Source organism: Sturnira hondurensis, unplaced genomic scaffold, assembly GCF_014824575.4.
Source record: "Sturnira hondurensis isolate 20B ecotype Veracruz unplaced genomic scaffold, ASM1482457v3 Scaffold0003693, whole genome shotgun sequence".
Taxonomy (NCBI): Eukaryota; Metazoa; Chordata; class Mammalia; order Chiroptera; family Phyllostomidae; genus Sturnira; species Sturnira hondurensis.
The window spans coordinates 7,928,366-7,942,248 of NW_028076324.1; the positions used below are offsets into that span (position 1 = coordinate 7,928,366).

General features: G+C 58.9%; 1 protein-coding gene across 2 annotated transcripts; it reads right to left on the bottom strand.

The window, feature by feature from the left end:
- Positions 1-1,084: 1,084 nt before the first annotated feature.
- MKNK2 (MAPK interacting serine/threonine kinase 2) lies at positions 1,085-13,212 on the bottom strand. 2 transcript variants are annotated; one of them, XM_037042430.1, is made up of 14 exons: positions 13,061-13,212; positions 12,778-12,914; positions 9,926-10,013; positions 9,707-9,808; positions 9,525-9,622; positions 7,011-7,090; positions 6,656-6,729; positions 6,278-6,382; positions 6,073-6,128; positions 5,874-5,969; positions 5,205-5,399; positions 4,478-4,642; positions 3,667-3,710; positions 1,085-3,135 (listed from the first exon to the last, which is right to left on the bottom strand). In XM_037042430.1, the coding sequence occupies exons 2-14, from the start codon at positions 12,826-12,828 to the stop codon at positions 2,904-2,906; spliced, it is 1,386 nt and encodes a 461-aa protein (XP_036898325.1). In that variant the 5' UTR covers positions 12,829-12,914; positions 13,061-13,212; the 3' UTR covers positions 1,085-2,903. The 2 variants fall into 2 exon arrangements, with proteins under 2 accessions (XP_036898325.1, XP_036898324.1); XM_037042429.1 differs by having other exon boundaries at positions 1,085-3,141.
- Between the last annotated feature and the right edge of the window lie 671 nt (positions 13,213-13,883).

Consider the following 13,883-nt stretch of genomic DNA (forward strand, 5'->3'; position numbering starts at 1 on the left):
GGAACGGTCATTGGCATGGCCTGGCAGGGCTCTGTGCCACCTGGGAGGGTAGTGGCTTGGCCTGCAGCACCCACCTCTCCCCACCCACACACACAGGCAAGGGACAAGAGAGGAGCTGGGGAAACTGAGATGTGGCCTTTGGGGGCTGGGAGGCCAGGAGACCTGGCTGGGCCATGGTCCTGGAGGGGGCTGGTGGTGGCCTGGCCTGGGGGTGGGTAATTGTGGGGTCTGAGAGGAAGGGTCCAGGAGGAAGCTGAACAAATGGAGGGGGCAGGGGCAGGTTCCAGGGTGCCCACGTTCCCTCCTGAAGGGCCAGGTAGCAAGAGGGTGTGCCATCTGCTGATCTCAGATTTCTGGGCAGGAAAAGGGTGACCTGCTGCACCCGGCTATCTTAAGGGATCCTAGGTGTGCTTTCCCTCCCAACCCAGAGAGGCCCCTCACTCCCACCCAGCATCAAGACTGTCCCAAGGTTCTGGCAGGTCACTGCCTCACTCTGCCTGGCATTTATCATGTTGTGATCTGCCAGGCATCACCCCCACCAGGCCTGTCATCCCACACCAGGCTGCCTCCAAGGGTGGCAATGGCTCACCGGGCCCTTTGGGTCCCAAGTCCACACTCCATGTGGTGACAAGAACGTCCTTCCAAAACCGACATTTGATCGGCCTCTGCCCTGCTCACATACCTTCTATAGTGTCCACCCAAGAGATATGAACACAAACATCCACAGAAAACCTGCACAAGTGGGTCCACAGCAGCACAATTCAGTGGCCAAAACTGATAACACGGATAAATGAAGAAACACGTGGCCCATCCAGATACTGCAACTACCGCTCAGCCACGAAAAGGAGTAAAGCACCGGTACTGACTCGAAGGGATGAACCTTGAAAACATGATGCTTAGTGTGGGAAGCCACGCACAGTCTTAGGGGCTGACACTGAGTGGGCTGCCTGATCCCCACACCCACGGAACCTGCAGACAAGCCATGCCCACAAGCCCTGCCTGAATTCCAATTAGCATCAGTCAATGGTTTAGGGCCACTAACTAGGTTTGGGGTAGCTTGCTTTGTGGCAACAGAAAACCAGGACAAGTTTTTATGAGTTTTATTAAATCCTTATAAAACAGAATACAAAACCCCGGCACTGACAGTTGGTGTCGAGGAGAACTTCCGAGCTGTATCAGTGCGCCCGGTACAGTGGAGTTAAAGTGCTTAGATGTTTTTCCCCCACTTTTAAAAAACTTGAGTTGTCTTTTCAAACACATCTTGACGTGGAAACACTGCCATTGCCCCACCCCTGGGGCCAGAGCAGCCTAGCAGCCCAGGGCCCTGGGACCCGGTGCTCATTCACAGTAGCGGTTCTGGCCAGTCCTCCAGGTTGCACTGCAGACGTGATGGGGGAGAGGAAGTGGCTGTCCCACCTTTGAAGTGGAAAAAAAAGCTGCTCACAGCTCAGCTTTCCAGACTGAAGTGGCCACAACGCCTGTAGCTGGGTGAGGCCTCATCTTCCACAAAAAGGCAGAACCCCCAGTTGGATTACAATGAACCACTGATGGGCAAGAAATGATGGAGGGGAGGGCAGGTGCCCACCCAGGGTCTTTGGAACGGCCAGCTCAGAGTCAGGTGGGTGGAGATGGGCACCGGCCTGCAGACGGCAACAACTGTACAAGACTCAGGGGAGGGGTCAGTGTCCGAGCCCCCCAGCCCACGAGGCCCCTTGACATTCAAGTATTCTTCAAAAATAGGAAAGGGAAGTCAACTGATGTTCTTAAAAAACTAATGGAACAGAATGAAAAACTAAACGCCAGAGGGCTGTCCAGCTGGCTTGCCTGAAGACCCAGCTGCAACTCAGGCTGAGCTGCCCTGGTGAGGGCTGGGGGGCCACCCTGCTGGCAGAAGCACACGCGTGCACAAAGGAAGAAGCTTGTATTGCATAGTGTTTCCCACCCAAGGACAAAGAGGGGTGTCAGAGTCTCCCCAAGCCCAGCGGGTCATACGACATCTGACCTGGGTACTGGGGTGGAGTGGTTCCTGGGTGTCTGAGGGGGCAGTTTTCCTGAAGGTGGGCACAGTGGAAATGCTGCCTTCGAGGGACAGGGGATTCAGCAGGACCCCTTGCCAGCCCTGGCTCCAGGGAGGGGGGGAGGCAGGGCTGATGGAGCTTCTATGCCAACCCAACAGTCAACAGGGATGTGGCCATGGTCAGACTGAGCCCTGAGCAGGGGCACTTGGGTGCCTGGGGTGAGGGGCTTTACGGGACCTCCAGGTTGGCTGACAGGTGCCGGTCCAGCTCCCCCATTCCTCCAGTGGCCAACCCCCCTAGACAGCGCCACCAGAGGGGGTGGGTCTAGTTGGCAGCTCTTCACCACCCCCGCCCACTCCCGGGACACCACTGTCCCCCAGATTGCCTTAGGGAGGAAAGGAGGTGCAGGGTCAGTCCAGTCCTGAGAACACTGTGAGGGCTTGGGAGGGGGAGGGGGTGTGTGTTCCGGGGCCCCCCAGCTCTGGAAGACAGCTAAGGTCCTCCTCTCCTGAGTCACATCGGGCAGGGGCGAGGGCACAGGGCCTTTCACAGTACAGGTGAGCGTGTGGGGCCAGGGTGGCGGGGCGGGGCTCGTGCAGCACACACACCCTCTGCTCTTCTCCCAGGGCACCTGCTTGCTTTTAACACCATTCAAAGGGGAAAAAATGGGGGTAGGGGACAGAAAAAAAGGAAAAACCCAACAGCAAAAACTTTATATAAAAAGACACCCCCAACTGAGCTGAGCAACTCAGAACCCATGGTAGGGGGAGGGGCGGGTAGCACAGCCCGCTGGTCACTGGCTGGCAATAGCTTAAAAAACTCTTGAGATCTAACAGGGGAGGGGGCGACCAATGTACAGAGGGAGGGAGGGAGGGAGGGAGGGGGTCACATATGGTCCCCAACTAGGACCACAGGGGCTGCTGACAGACTGGCTCGCTGCCGCCGCTGGGCCAGCTTAGATTGGGATGGTGGAGACAGATGCAGGCAGCGTGAGGTAGGTCGGATGACCATAGGCTGGCCCTGCTCCACTTCCTCCAACTCGTCCTCCTCACGCTGGGCCAGCTGCCGGTTCATGGCGATGGCCTCGGCTGCGAAGGACGTGAGGTCTTTGGCACAGCTGTTCCTAGGGACAGAGCAGGGTAGTCATCAAAGAGGGGGTGGTGGCTGCCAAGCGCACCCCCTGCTTCCCTTGGAATGCCAGGGTCCATGCAGTGCCCTGGGGGAGGGGCTTTGGGCCCCCAGTGCCCCCAACCCCAGCCCAGGGTGTAATCTGTCACTGGATACAGGACGCCCTGTGCCTGAGCAGCTTCCCCTATAACTTAAAGGGGATAACAGGGTCCAGAGAGGAGAGGGGAAAGAATCATAGGGGAAAAGGGGAGGGACTCACATGAATAAGTATAAAGGACACATGGACAATAATTAAGGTGGGGAGTGGAAATGGGAGAGAGGTGGGGAGCACTGGGGGGGGCGGGGCAGGGAATATAAAACAGAAAACTGTACTTGAATAAGAATTACATTATAAAAATAATTAAAAAATAAAAATAAAAGGGGATTGATTTGCCTTTTTAAAGAACTTAACTTTTAACACACAACCCCCCTTGCACTAGGGGCTCCCTCTCCAGGCCCCAAGACCCCATGCAAGCCTCACCTCTGCAGGACCATGGGTGTGGGCAGGGTGTTCTCTGGAGCACACTGCAAGGGGACCAGGGAGGCAGGGTGAAGAACACAGCCAGGTCCATTCTCCCCAAGGCCAGCCCTCCCAGGCCCCCAGCTGTCTGGGACACTAAGGGTCAAAGAGCACACCTGCCTGGAAGCTGAGGCAAACTGGGGTGAAGGGAGTTTCAGGAACGCCTGTGGTAGAGGCCAGCGGCTCCCCAGGCCTGGCAGCTCACTGGCCACTCCACCTAACCATTCCTGACCCAGCCCCTCTTCTCTCTTCTCAGTCAGGGTCTCCTAAAACTCCCACCAAGAATTCAGAGCCCCCTCCTCTGGCTTGCCTTGAGTAGGTGGTCTTCGCTTACCATGGGGCCCCCTACCCTGGTGGCCCCAGCTTGAACGACCATTGGCTAGGAGAAATGCTAGGCTCTTCTGGGGTCAGAGGGAACAGAACTCTTTCTGAGGCCAGCTTACCACCCATTTGCCCCCCTAGCTGACCTTAGCTTGCTGCTCTATGCCAGGTGGAAAGAGGCCTGAGAGCTCTGGAGCACAGGCTGGGGATTTGCTAAGCAGCTCCTGCAGCCCCACCCCAACCTGGCCAGCAGGTGGGGGAGATTTCCTCACTGTGCCCAGGCTCCCAGAAGATGACCATGACTAAGCCCCAAAACCACACCTCAGCAAGGGGCTGACACTGGGCCCCGAGGGTTCTCCCACACTTGTTCTGAATCACAACCTGGGCCACTGGAGGCAGGGCAGAGGCAAAGCCCCCATGCTCTGCTGGCCCCAATGGGGCTGGTACTCACCCCCTGCACCCAGGGGTGCTGCAGGACCTGCGCAGCGCTCAGCCTCTGCTTGGCATCACGAACCAGCAGCTTCGAGATGAGGTCTTTGGCAGCGAAGGAGATGTGGGCCCAGTCCTTCTCAGGAAACTCGTACTTGCCCTCTTGGATGCTTTCGAACAACATGTTCTGGGGGAGGACACAAGGGAAGGGTCAGCCGCAGCCCAGAGGGCCAAGGCCCAGGCCCTGACATCTGATAGGCAAGTCTGGACCCCCGGGGGGCTGCCACACTGACAGGCTCTGTCAGGGTCCTGAGGCCTGCCCTGTGGCCAAGGAACCAGGTACAAGGACCCTGGACTGGCTACTCAGATAACAAGGAAAAACTCAGGCCCAGGGTCCTGGGATCAGCTGGCAGGGCCAGGGACTCTCTGAGGCCCAGGAAGGTGAGGAAACAAAGGTCTAGTGGTAGCTGGTCTGGAGAGCTGCCCTCCTGAGGGCTCCAGGACCTGAATCCTGGGCCTCTGGCCCTGTACAGGAAACAGGAACCCCATCATCCAAACCACAGGCCTCACTCTGCCTCAGCTACCTGAACGAAATGCTCTCTGCTGTTGGGCACGGGCCCCAAAGAGCCTCAAGAAACCTGCTAAGGTCAGGCCAGTGCTACTCTGTGGATGCTGTCAGTGTTCAAGGGCCAGGTGCTGAGAGTCGCACAGTGCAAGGGGTGGGAGCGCACAGCAGGTCCCTTGCGCACCTGGCAGGCTGGGCAGGCCTCACCACGGTCCCAACCGCAGTCGCTGCCACAGTGGCCCACGAAGGGTGGGTAGCCACTGAGCAGGATGTAGAGGATGACACCCAGGCTCCAGAGGTCACAGCGCTTGTCGTAGATGCTGGCCTCCTCGCTGAAGGCCTCCACCACCTCAGGGGCCATGTACTCTGCAGAGCCACACTGTGGGAAGGGGAGGAGGTGTGTGTGACAGCAGGACGCAGACGAGGGCAGAGGAAGGCAATCGTCAGGGACTTCCCAAGGTACACAGAAGCACAGGAACGCCTAGTCACCTGAGCCTGAGCCCGCCGTGAATGACAACCCTGCCTGGCCAATCATAGACTGGCAATGAGTGCCAGCCCCACCCCTTTACCGCGGCCCCGCCTCAGCCCCCCACCCCCGCCCAATCAACAGGTGCTGAAAGCCCGCCCCCGCCCGCCTGACCGCGGCTCCGCCCTATCCCACCCGAAGGGCCAATCAGCGGCTGTTGCTAAGGGAAAGCCAGAGTTCCACAGCCCCAGCCCCAGCCCCAGCCCCCAGCATATGAGTAGCTCTGCACCTTAGCCAGAGACAGGATGCAGTCCCAGTTTCCCCAGCACCTGCCCCTGCCCCTGCCCTCACCCCCCTGCAGCCTGGCCCTGACCCTGGGGCCCTCACCGGGGTTAGCAGCTCTGGGGTGGAGATGGGGGAGCAGTCCCCATTTAGTTTGATGCCACTGCCCAAGTCAAAGTCACAGATCTTCACAGGGGAAACCTGGGAGGGGTTTGGGAAGGGAGTGAGGTGGGGCTCCTGTCCAACCTGCACAGGGTCCCATCCACCCTATTCCACAGAGGTCACTGCCCCCCGACTCCCATACCTGGTTGGGGTGCTCACAAAGGATGTTTTCTGGCTTTAGGTCTCTGTGGGCAATGCCTGTGGGTAGAACCAAGAGGGAGGGTCAGTGGGTGGGGTAGGCTTATCTTTCAGGAGCCCTGGGCAGGTGTGCTGGGGACAAGGCTGGACACCCACAGAACCCAGGCAGGATGGTGAGAAATAGGTGGCACCCCGAGCAGACAACCCACCTTTGTTGTGCAGGAAATCCAAGGCGCTGGCCACGTCCTGCACGACCACGCTGGCCTCCAACTCATTAAAGTGTCTTCGCTTATGAATGTGGCTCAGGATAGAGCCTGGTGCCAGGCCACGATGGAGGGAAAAAATGTGTAAGGGTCACCTCTGTGTCCCCAGGCCACCACCCAGCAGCCCCTCCCACCTGGCAGGGAAGTCCCCACCCTGGCTTCCTTCAGCCCAAAGTCCTTGAACCGAGCTACTGTGTGGATAGGAAGCCCAGACCCTCAAAATACTACTCTGATGCAGAAGACTCTCTAAAAGGCCTTTCATGGTGGCCTTGGGCTCACGGCTCATTAGGACCTCACTGGGCATGTCTCCCAGGCCCCACATACCACCCCGCATCTTCTCAAACACCAGGTAGAAGCGGTCCTCCTCCTCGAAGAACTCTATCAGCTCCAGAACGTTCCTGGGGTGGGAGGGATCGGGGCAGGATAGGAGAAAGGCCCTTGTGCATGCCCAGTCTGGGAGGGGCCTGCCCTCCCCACCTCCACCTGCCCACAGGAAGGCTGGGACTGGGTCCACAGGCCTCCTTCCACCTCGCCAACCTTGAACTGCTGCCTAACACTGGGCCCAACCGCAATGGCCTGGAACAGAGGGAGCTCCCTAAGTGCTTGCTGGGGATAAAGAGGCATTCAGGCCCATTCATTTGCTAAAATATGGCTTGGGGCTGAGGGTGAATCACATTACCTGTGTCCCTGGCACTGATACAGCATCTCCACCTCCCGAAAAACCCTACTCCGAATGTGGCCGGGCTGCTTTTCGATGATCTGAAATGTGTGGGGGTGGGGGAACACAGCAGCTGGGTCAGCCTGACTTTTCAAAGCCCAACGGGCCCCCACCAGAAACTTTCCCTGTGCCACGCCTGAAACTGTTAGACCTTTAGATTGTTACACTCTGGAAAGCAGAGCTCTCCTATGGGGACCCAGAATTTGCCAGAAGTCAGAACTGCATAATCAGTAAAAGTAGTGGGGCAATGTGCTTCCTGAGCAACGCAGAGGGAGGGGTGAGTGGGACAGGAAGGCAGAGAAAAGGAGCCAGGCCCTCTCCACCCCTGACTCTGACAGGCCCCAGGGATGTATTTGGGACCTGGGAACACCTTCTCACAGTGGCAAGTTCCACTGACTTCACAGTGACTGAGAAGCCTCTCCTTCCTGGTGAGGAGACTGGTGGCCACGGTGTTGGCTCCTGTTATCACCCAGGGGACTAGCAGGGCCTCCGGGCACCTGGCTGCCAGTCAAGCCATACCCACCTGCCTCTGCACCAAGTCCTGCCTCCCTAGTTCCAAACCAGTCTGTGTCGATGTCTGTGGCCCCATGAGCCTGGGTGTTTCAGGCCAGCCCAGAGTGGCCCTGCTGCCTACCAGCAGACCCAGCCTTCCAGACTCCAGAGCCTCAGCAAGCCAACCCACACTTCAGTGCCAGCCCCACCTGGCACTCAGGAGCTCTGGCTCTAAATAAGGGCCAGAAGGTTCTGGGCCCATCACCCACATGCCCCTGGCCACCTTTGCTCACAGGTGGGGTCAGAAGGTGCCTCAGGTTCCCTCCTGGCTGTGAGGATGGGCAGGCTGTTACCACCCATGCCCGGGTTCCCTTCCCACCACAGCAGCCCTGAGAAAAGTAATGTGGTGTGTTCCACGGGCCAGGATCCTGCAGCAGGCAGGCACACAAGTCCACTGGCATTCAAGACCTGGGCCTATGCATTGTCCCACGTATCTCACATGTCTAGTGACAAACACACCTGTCCCAAAGAGGGGCAGAAGAACCAGATTCCAGGGCCTCTTTAGACAATGCCACCAGCCACGCCCTTCTGCACTAAACCAAACCTCATCCAGCCCCTGGAGAATCTGGTTGGGACCCTACTCCACAGAGAAGACTGCAGTGCCTCAGAGGAGGGAGATGGCCTCTGGAAGGTCACACGTGGTGTGAATCAGGCTACCTACTCCCTCCGAGCCTCAGTTTCTCTATCTGTCAAACAGTGACAGTGAGCCACGCTGCCCAGCAGGCTGCTTAGGAGAAAGGTGCTCAGAGATACACCTCGTATGCACAAGCTCCATTCTAAGTGTATTTTTTAAAGATTTTATTTAGAGAAGCATTGATGTGTGAGAGAAATAATCACTTGTCTCTTGCACACTCCCAATGGGGTTCTGGTCCGCAACCCAGGCAAGTACCCTGACTAGGAATTGAATCGGCAACCTTTTGGCTGGCAAGCTGATGCTCAATCCACTGAACCACACTAGCCAGGGCTCCATTCTAAGTGTTTAATTCTTCCACACCATTGCCCATTGCACCTGGGGGCTCCCAGGGGGCAGCGACCACAGCCACTTTTGTGACTGGACTTCCACCAGAGCCCGAAGCTTCTGGTCAGCCCTGCCTGCCAGGGAGCACCTGGCCTCCTTGCCTGGACAGCTGGCCTCCTAACCCCACCAGCCCAAATGCAGGGTCATGAGAAGAGCCTGGACTGCTCTTTTTCCCCTGGTTTCTTGGAATGCAGAGTCCAACAGTCTGGCCAGACAACAGAGGTCACAGGGCCACAGGTCCCAGGCCACATGGGGTATGAAGGAGGCTCTGCCCTGGTCTCCCCAAATGCTGAGCCCTAAGTACAGTATTGCCTTTTAATTCTAGTAACTAATCCAGGGACACTGGTTGTCCCTGGGGGGCAGCCTGAGGTTACCCAGCAGGCAAGCATTAGCTTTTTTTTTTTAAGATTTTTATTTATTTATCTTAGAGGGGAAAGGAAGGAGAGAGGGAGAGAAACATTAATGTATAGTTGCCTCTCATGCGTGCCCTGCTGGGAACTGGCCTGCAACCCAGGCACGTGCCCTGACTGGGAATCGAACCACGGTTGTTTGGTTCACGGGCCCACGCCCAATCCACTGAGTTACACCAGCCAGGGCCAAGCCCTGCCCCTGCCCCCCTCTCAGTGGCCATTCTGGTACCAGGTCCTCAGCCACCTGCATAAGGGGCTGCCCTTCACAGTCACTTCCCGTCTCTGCCTGGATTTGGGGACTCGGTGCAGGCTGACCTGGATTCCTAGGGGTGGCCTGAGTCACTGGCCCTGGGGCCATTTTTAGATACTGGTTTTCCCCAGTTATGAGTCCAGGAGCTCAAATGCCAGCTCCCTTCCTCCCACTACCAGGGTCTGAACCAGGTCCCAGGCACTGCTGGGAAGTGACAAGGGGACAGGTGAGGGCACTGTGCTCACCTTGACGGCATACTCCTGGTTGGTGATGAGGTTGATACAGGTCTGCACACGGGCGTGGGCACCCTCCCCAAGCACATCCTCCTGCAGCTGGTAGACATCTGGGGAGCACGGGTGGTAGTGAGAGCCACCCTGGGTGGCCTAGTCATCTCCCCACTGTCCCTGGTTTTGCCCACCCTACTCACCTTCAAACCTGCCCGAGAAGCTGTCAGTTGCCCGGCACCGCTTTTTCTTCTTGCTCCTTTTCTTGGCATCTGGGATGTCGATGGGCTGGCTCGTGGGCATATCTGCACCAGGAGACCGGGACATGAGGCCCATGAGGCCCATGAGGCCCATTTGGCCCCTGCAGCTCTTGGGCACCACCTAGCCCTCTGCCACAGGCCCCACCCTCAGGGGCCCCTCACCAGGGCGGACTGGGTGCTCCAGGCTGAAGTCAGTCTCCCCGGGGTGGGCCTGTTCTAAAGAGAAGGCCAGCTCGAAAGGATTCTGCCCCTGCAGAGGAGAAGAGGAGGGAACTCTCAGGCCCTGTTGCTGCCAGGGCTGTCTATCACAGAATGACCTGGCCTGTGTACATAAGCCAACAGAGAGAAATACTGGCTCTGACTGACCATAAAAAAAAAGACCTTCTACCCTCAGCCCAGGGCCCTCAGGGCCACCAGGGAGCAGGTGAGAGTTACTGTGGGCACCTTGGTTTGCTCACCTGCAGAATGGGGATAGCTGGCTGAGGATCAAAGGTAAAGAGCTGTCAGCAGGGGGGTGATTTATCAGCTCTAGGGTGGGGCTCCCAGCTAGCTGCCCTGCCTGCTTTCCCACGGCCTCATGGGCTCAGCCCTTCCTCTGTAATGGGGTGCCACTAACCTCCCTGACTTATGCTGCTCTCTCCCCTGTTCCACCATTCCCCCAAAGCTCACAGGAGAGGCACCCACAGGCTCCAGCATGAACACTGGGCTGCCTCTGCCAGGGCCACAGCCTTCATTGTCCCATTCATCCCCAGATACCCCTAGGAGGGTGCTCTTCACAGGCCTAGTGCCCAGCAAAAAAACTAGCCCTGTCAGGGAGGGGCCTATTCAAGGTCACTGGGTGGCCCCCAGAACTAGGGAGAGGTCACCAGACCTTGCCCAAGAAAGACAAGTACCTGGGCATTGGAGAAAACTCCTATGTGGCAAATAGAGCGCTGCTGAGATAAATGCCATTTGTGCAGAGCAGATGATCCTGTGTGAGGACTGATAGCCCCTCGAATAAAGACTTCAAGGCTGGGACACTGAGACCTAGCTGGGTTCCTTCGGGAGTTAGTTTTAATTTAACTCCCAACCTGGTGGTGGGCCAGGTGCTCAGGGCCCTAGTGGGCATGGGGCGGGGGAGCCTGCATCTGCAACTGTGGTGCTAGGGCTAATGCCGATGACCTGGGCCAAGTCACTGCCCCTCTCTGGGCCCCGTGACAGCCGGGGTTGGGGCTGTGGGATGAGGGTCATTCAACAGAGAAGAAACTCCAGGAGAACCCTAGGGATACCAGGAGAGGCCCACTCTTCCAGGCCAGATTCCTACAGACAAGAAGCCCGGAAGCCAGGCCAGCTGCAGAGGGGGCAGGCAGAGGTCAGAGGGAGCAGCTGAATAACAGGCAGGCCCTCCCAGCCTCCCTACACACCCTGCAGACAGTTGTTAGGAGGTACAGGGGAAAGGGAGGAAGGGAGCACTGCAAACAGTCTGCTGATGCTCATTTACCAGCCCCTGCCCCTGCCCCTTGAGCAGACTGGCTCCCATAGGGACTGCAATCAATGCTCTGGTAAGTCTCCATCTTCCACCTGAAAGGAGGAGCCCCAGGGAAGCCACAAAAGGGGGTCAGTAGGATGGAGGGGGTGATCAGGTCACGAGGCAGCTGCCCCCAACAACTGAGTAAAGGTGCAAGGACCTGAGGGGATCATGGGTACTTTCGCCACTCCCATACGTCTGTCCCAGCCCCCAACTCAGAAGGGATGGACCCTGGACAGCCACCTCAGCCAAGATTCCCTGTCCAGTGTCCCTACTCCCTCCCATGAGACTCTCCCAGTCCCACCTCAGCACAGGGCACAGGGCTCTCAGGCAGCCTGCAAACGCCAGCCTTCAGGCCTAGGCAGTGTAGGCGGGCCAGGCCCAGGGCTGGCTGTGGGCCTTCAGTCAGCAGGCCTTGGCAGGAGATGGCTAGAACCATCCAGAAAGTTTGAGTATGCTTTGACCGCAGAGCTGGCCCTGCTCACTGACCCTGTGTCTCAGCTTAGATCCAGCCCCACGAGTTAACAGACCACCGCCAGTGAGTTCCTGAGTCCATCTCTCTCCCACCCAGCCCTGGCCACTTGGACACACCAAGACTGTCACTATTCTGTGGGGGGATGACGTGTGTGTACACGGGGTGGGGCACTAGCAGGAAACGCTGGCTGGACAGGCCTGGGAATTCTAACCCAAACACTCTAGGCTGGCTCCTCCCACCCTGGTGTCTGGCTTGTCTGTGTGTGTACACACACACACACACACACACACCCACCCAGGTCCTGCCTCCTCTACCGGCAACAGGTCCCTGCCCAAAGAGGCCCAGGAAAGCCATTACATAACTTGACAGGCGGGGTGGGGTGGCTGCTGACATCACTGCGTCCCTTGGGCCAGGCCCTTTGGAGCCCCTGCCGAGCACCTGCCCGAACCCCCTAGACTTGCTCTGAGACCAAGACTCCGAAGCCACGGGGCCACCACAGAAACTTCCAGCTCCAACAGGAAATAGTGATTGGGCCTGGGGTGTCTGGAAGGTGCAGGGTGTGGGTGGGGGGCATCCAATCTACAACCCCATTCCTCACACCACCTAGGAGGGCATGTGTAGGAGGGGTGGGCCTGCAGCCCTGCAGCCCTGCAGCCCTGCCTGGGGCTCTCGGAGGAAGGACCCCACAGACCTCATGGTGCTGGCAACAGGACTGTGGCCTGCTGACGCCCCACCCAGCGCTATACACCAGCTGGGGCTTGCAGGGGACACATAACTAAGGGCCCCCACAGGCAGGAGCCCCTGGCCGGCCTAGAGTTCCTAGAGGAAAGACTCTAGAGGCCCCAGGGCGCATGAGACTGGACTGTCTGTCGCTGACTCCATCACCAGCGCGCACACCGCTGGGGCAGCCCCAGGGCCCAGGTGGGGGGCGGGCAGGAGCCCTGGAGATCCTGAGGGCGAGCTCCGCGCCTCTCCCACCGGCCACTCGGGTGGCCAAGCCCGGGGAACCCCTGAAACCAACAAGGCCCTCACCTTGAATGAACGATGGAAGCCCTGAAGTTCGGCTGTTTTCTTCTGCACCATCTTCTGTCCGGGCCCCGCCAGCGGGGGAGGGGACTACGGGCCCCGGGGGCGGCCCGTGGGCGGGGGGGGCGGCTGGGGAAAGGTCCCTGCAGGAGGGAGCAGACAAAAGAGGGCGTCAGTGGCCTCGACCAGCGCACCGGGAGCCCAGGCCTGGACGGCGAGGTTCCGCGGGGCCCGATCCCCGCGCCTGGGTCGAGGACAGGCCAGGCCGGGGTCGCAGGGCCGCACTCACCAGGGTAGGGGTCGGGCCGGGGCCGCAGTTCCTTCGCCGCCGCCGCCCGACACGCGCAGCGCGGACCGCGCGGGGAACAGCAGCGCCGCCGCCGCCGCCACCGCCGCCACCACCACAACCACCGTAGACCCCCACCACCCGGGCCGCCACTGCCGCCGAGTGGAGTCGCGCGCGCCCTGCCGCCGCCGTCTTTAAGGTCCAGGCGAGGCCCCGCCCCGACGTAAACCCCGCCCCTAGGGCCCCCGCCTACACGCTCGCGGAGGGGGCGGAGATGGAAGGGCGCTGTGGGCTTGACTGAGGATGCCTTTCTGGACGTGGTGGGTACAAATGCGCTTGCGCTGTGCAGCGCTCTTTGATAGGGGCGCGTGATAGAGGAGGGGTTACGGCGGCTGCAGGAGGGCTGTCTGAGACTGGAGGAGGTCTGTGGGACTCCGATATGGAGCCGGAGCTGGATCCTGCCCCTGCCCTCTGGCAGGTCCCCTAGTGTGTCGCTCAGGGCCTAGGATACATTGACTCTTTTTGGTGACGTTTCTCCTCTAGAACCTGCCTTGCAGCTCCCTGATCCAGGTGCCAGTTGCTCTCCAGGCACACCCGAACAGGCTTTGAACTTCCTAGGGTTTCATCCTCTTGTTGGCCGGGAAAAGGGACCATAGTAGGGGATGGGTACTAGGATCCATGAAAGACCCTCCCTCACTCCTGCAAAGGAGGGTTTCTTCTAGACTGATGGGGTGGGGGGGCTAGAACAGGAGGTAAAACAATCCCATTTCGGCTGGGGCACTCGACCCAGGCTAAAATACAATCAACCCTGCCTGATCCCCACCAG

Excerpts from the sequence above, each read along its gene's own strand:
- MKNK2 (XM_037042429.1), bottom strand. The coding sequence starts at position 12,828 with ATGGTGCAGAAGAAAACAGCCGAACTTCAGGGCTTCCATCGTTCATTC. Across the intron at positions 6,383-6,655 it reads GTTTGAGAAGATGCGGGGTG|GCTCTATCCTGAGCCACATT; the intron begins GTATGTGGGGCC and ends GCCTGGCACCAG. Across the intron at positions 4,643-5,204 it reads AGGCCTGCCCAGCCTGCCAG|AACATGTTGTTCGAAAGCAT; the intron begins GTGCGCAAGGGA and ends GTCCTCCCCCAG.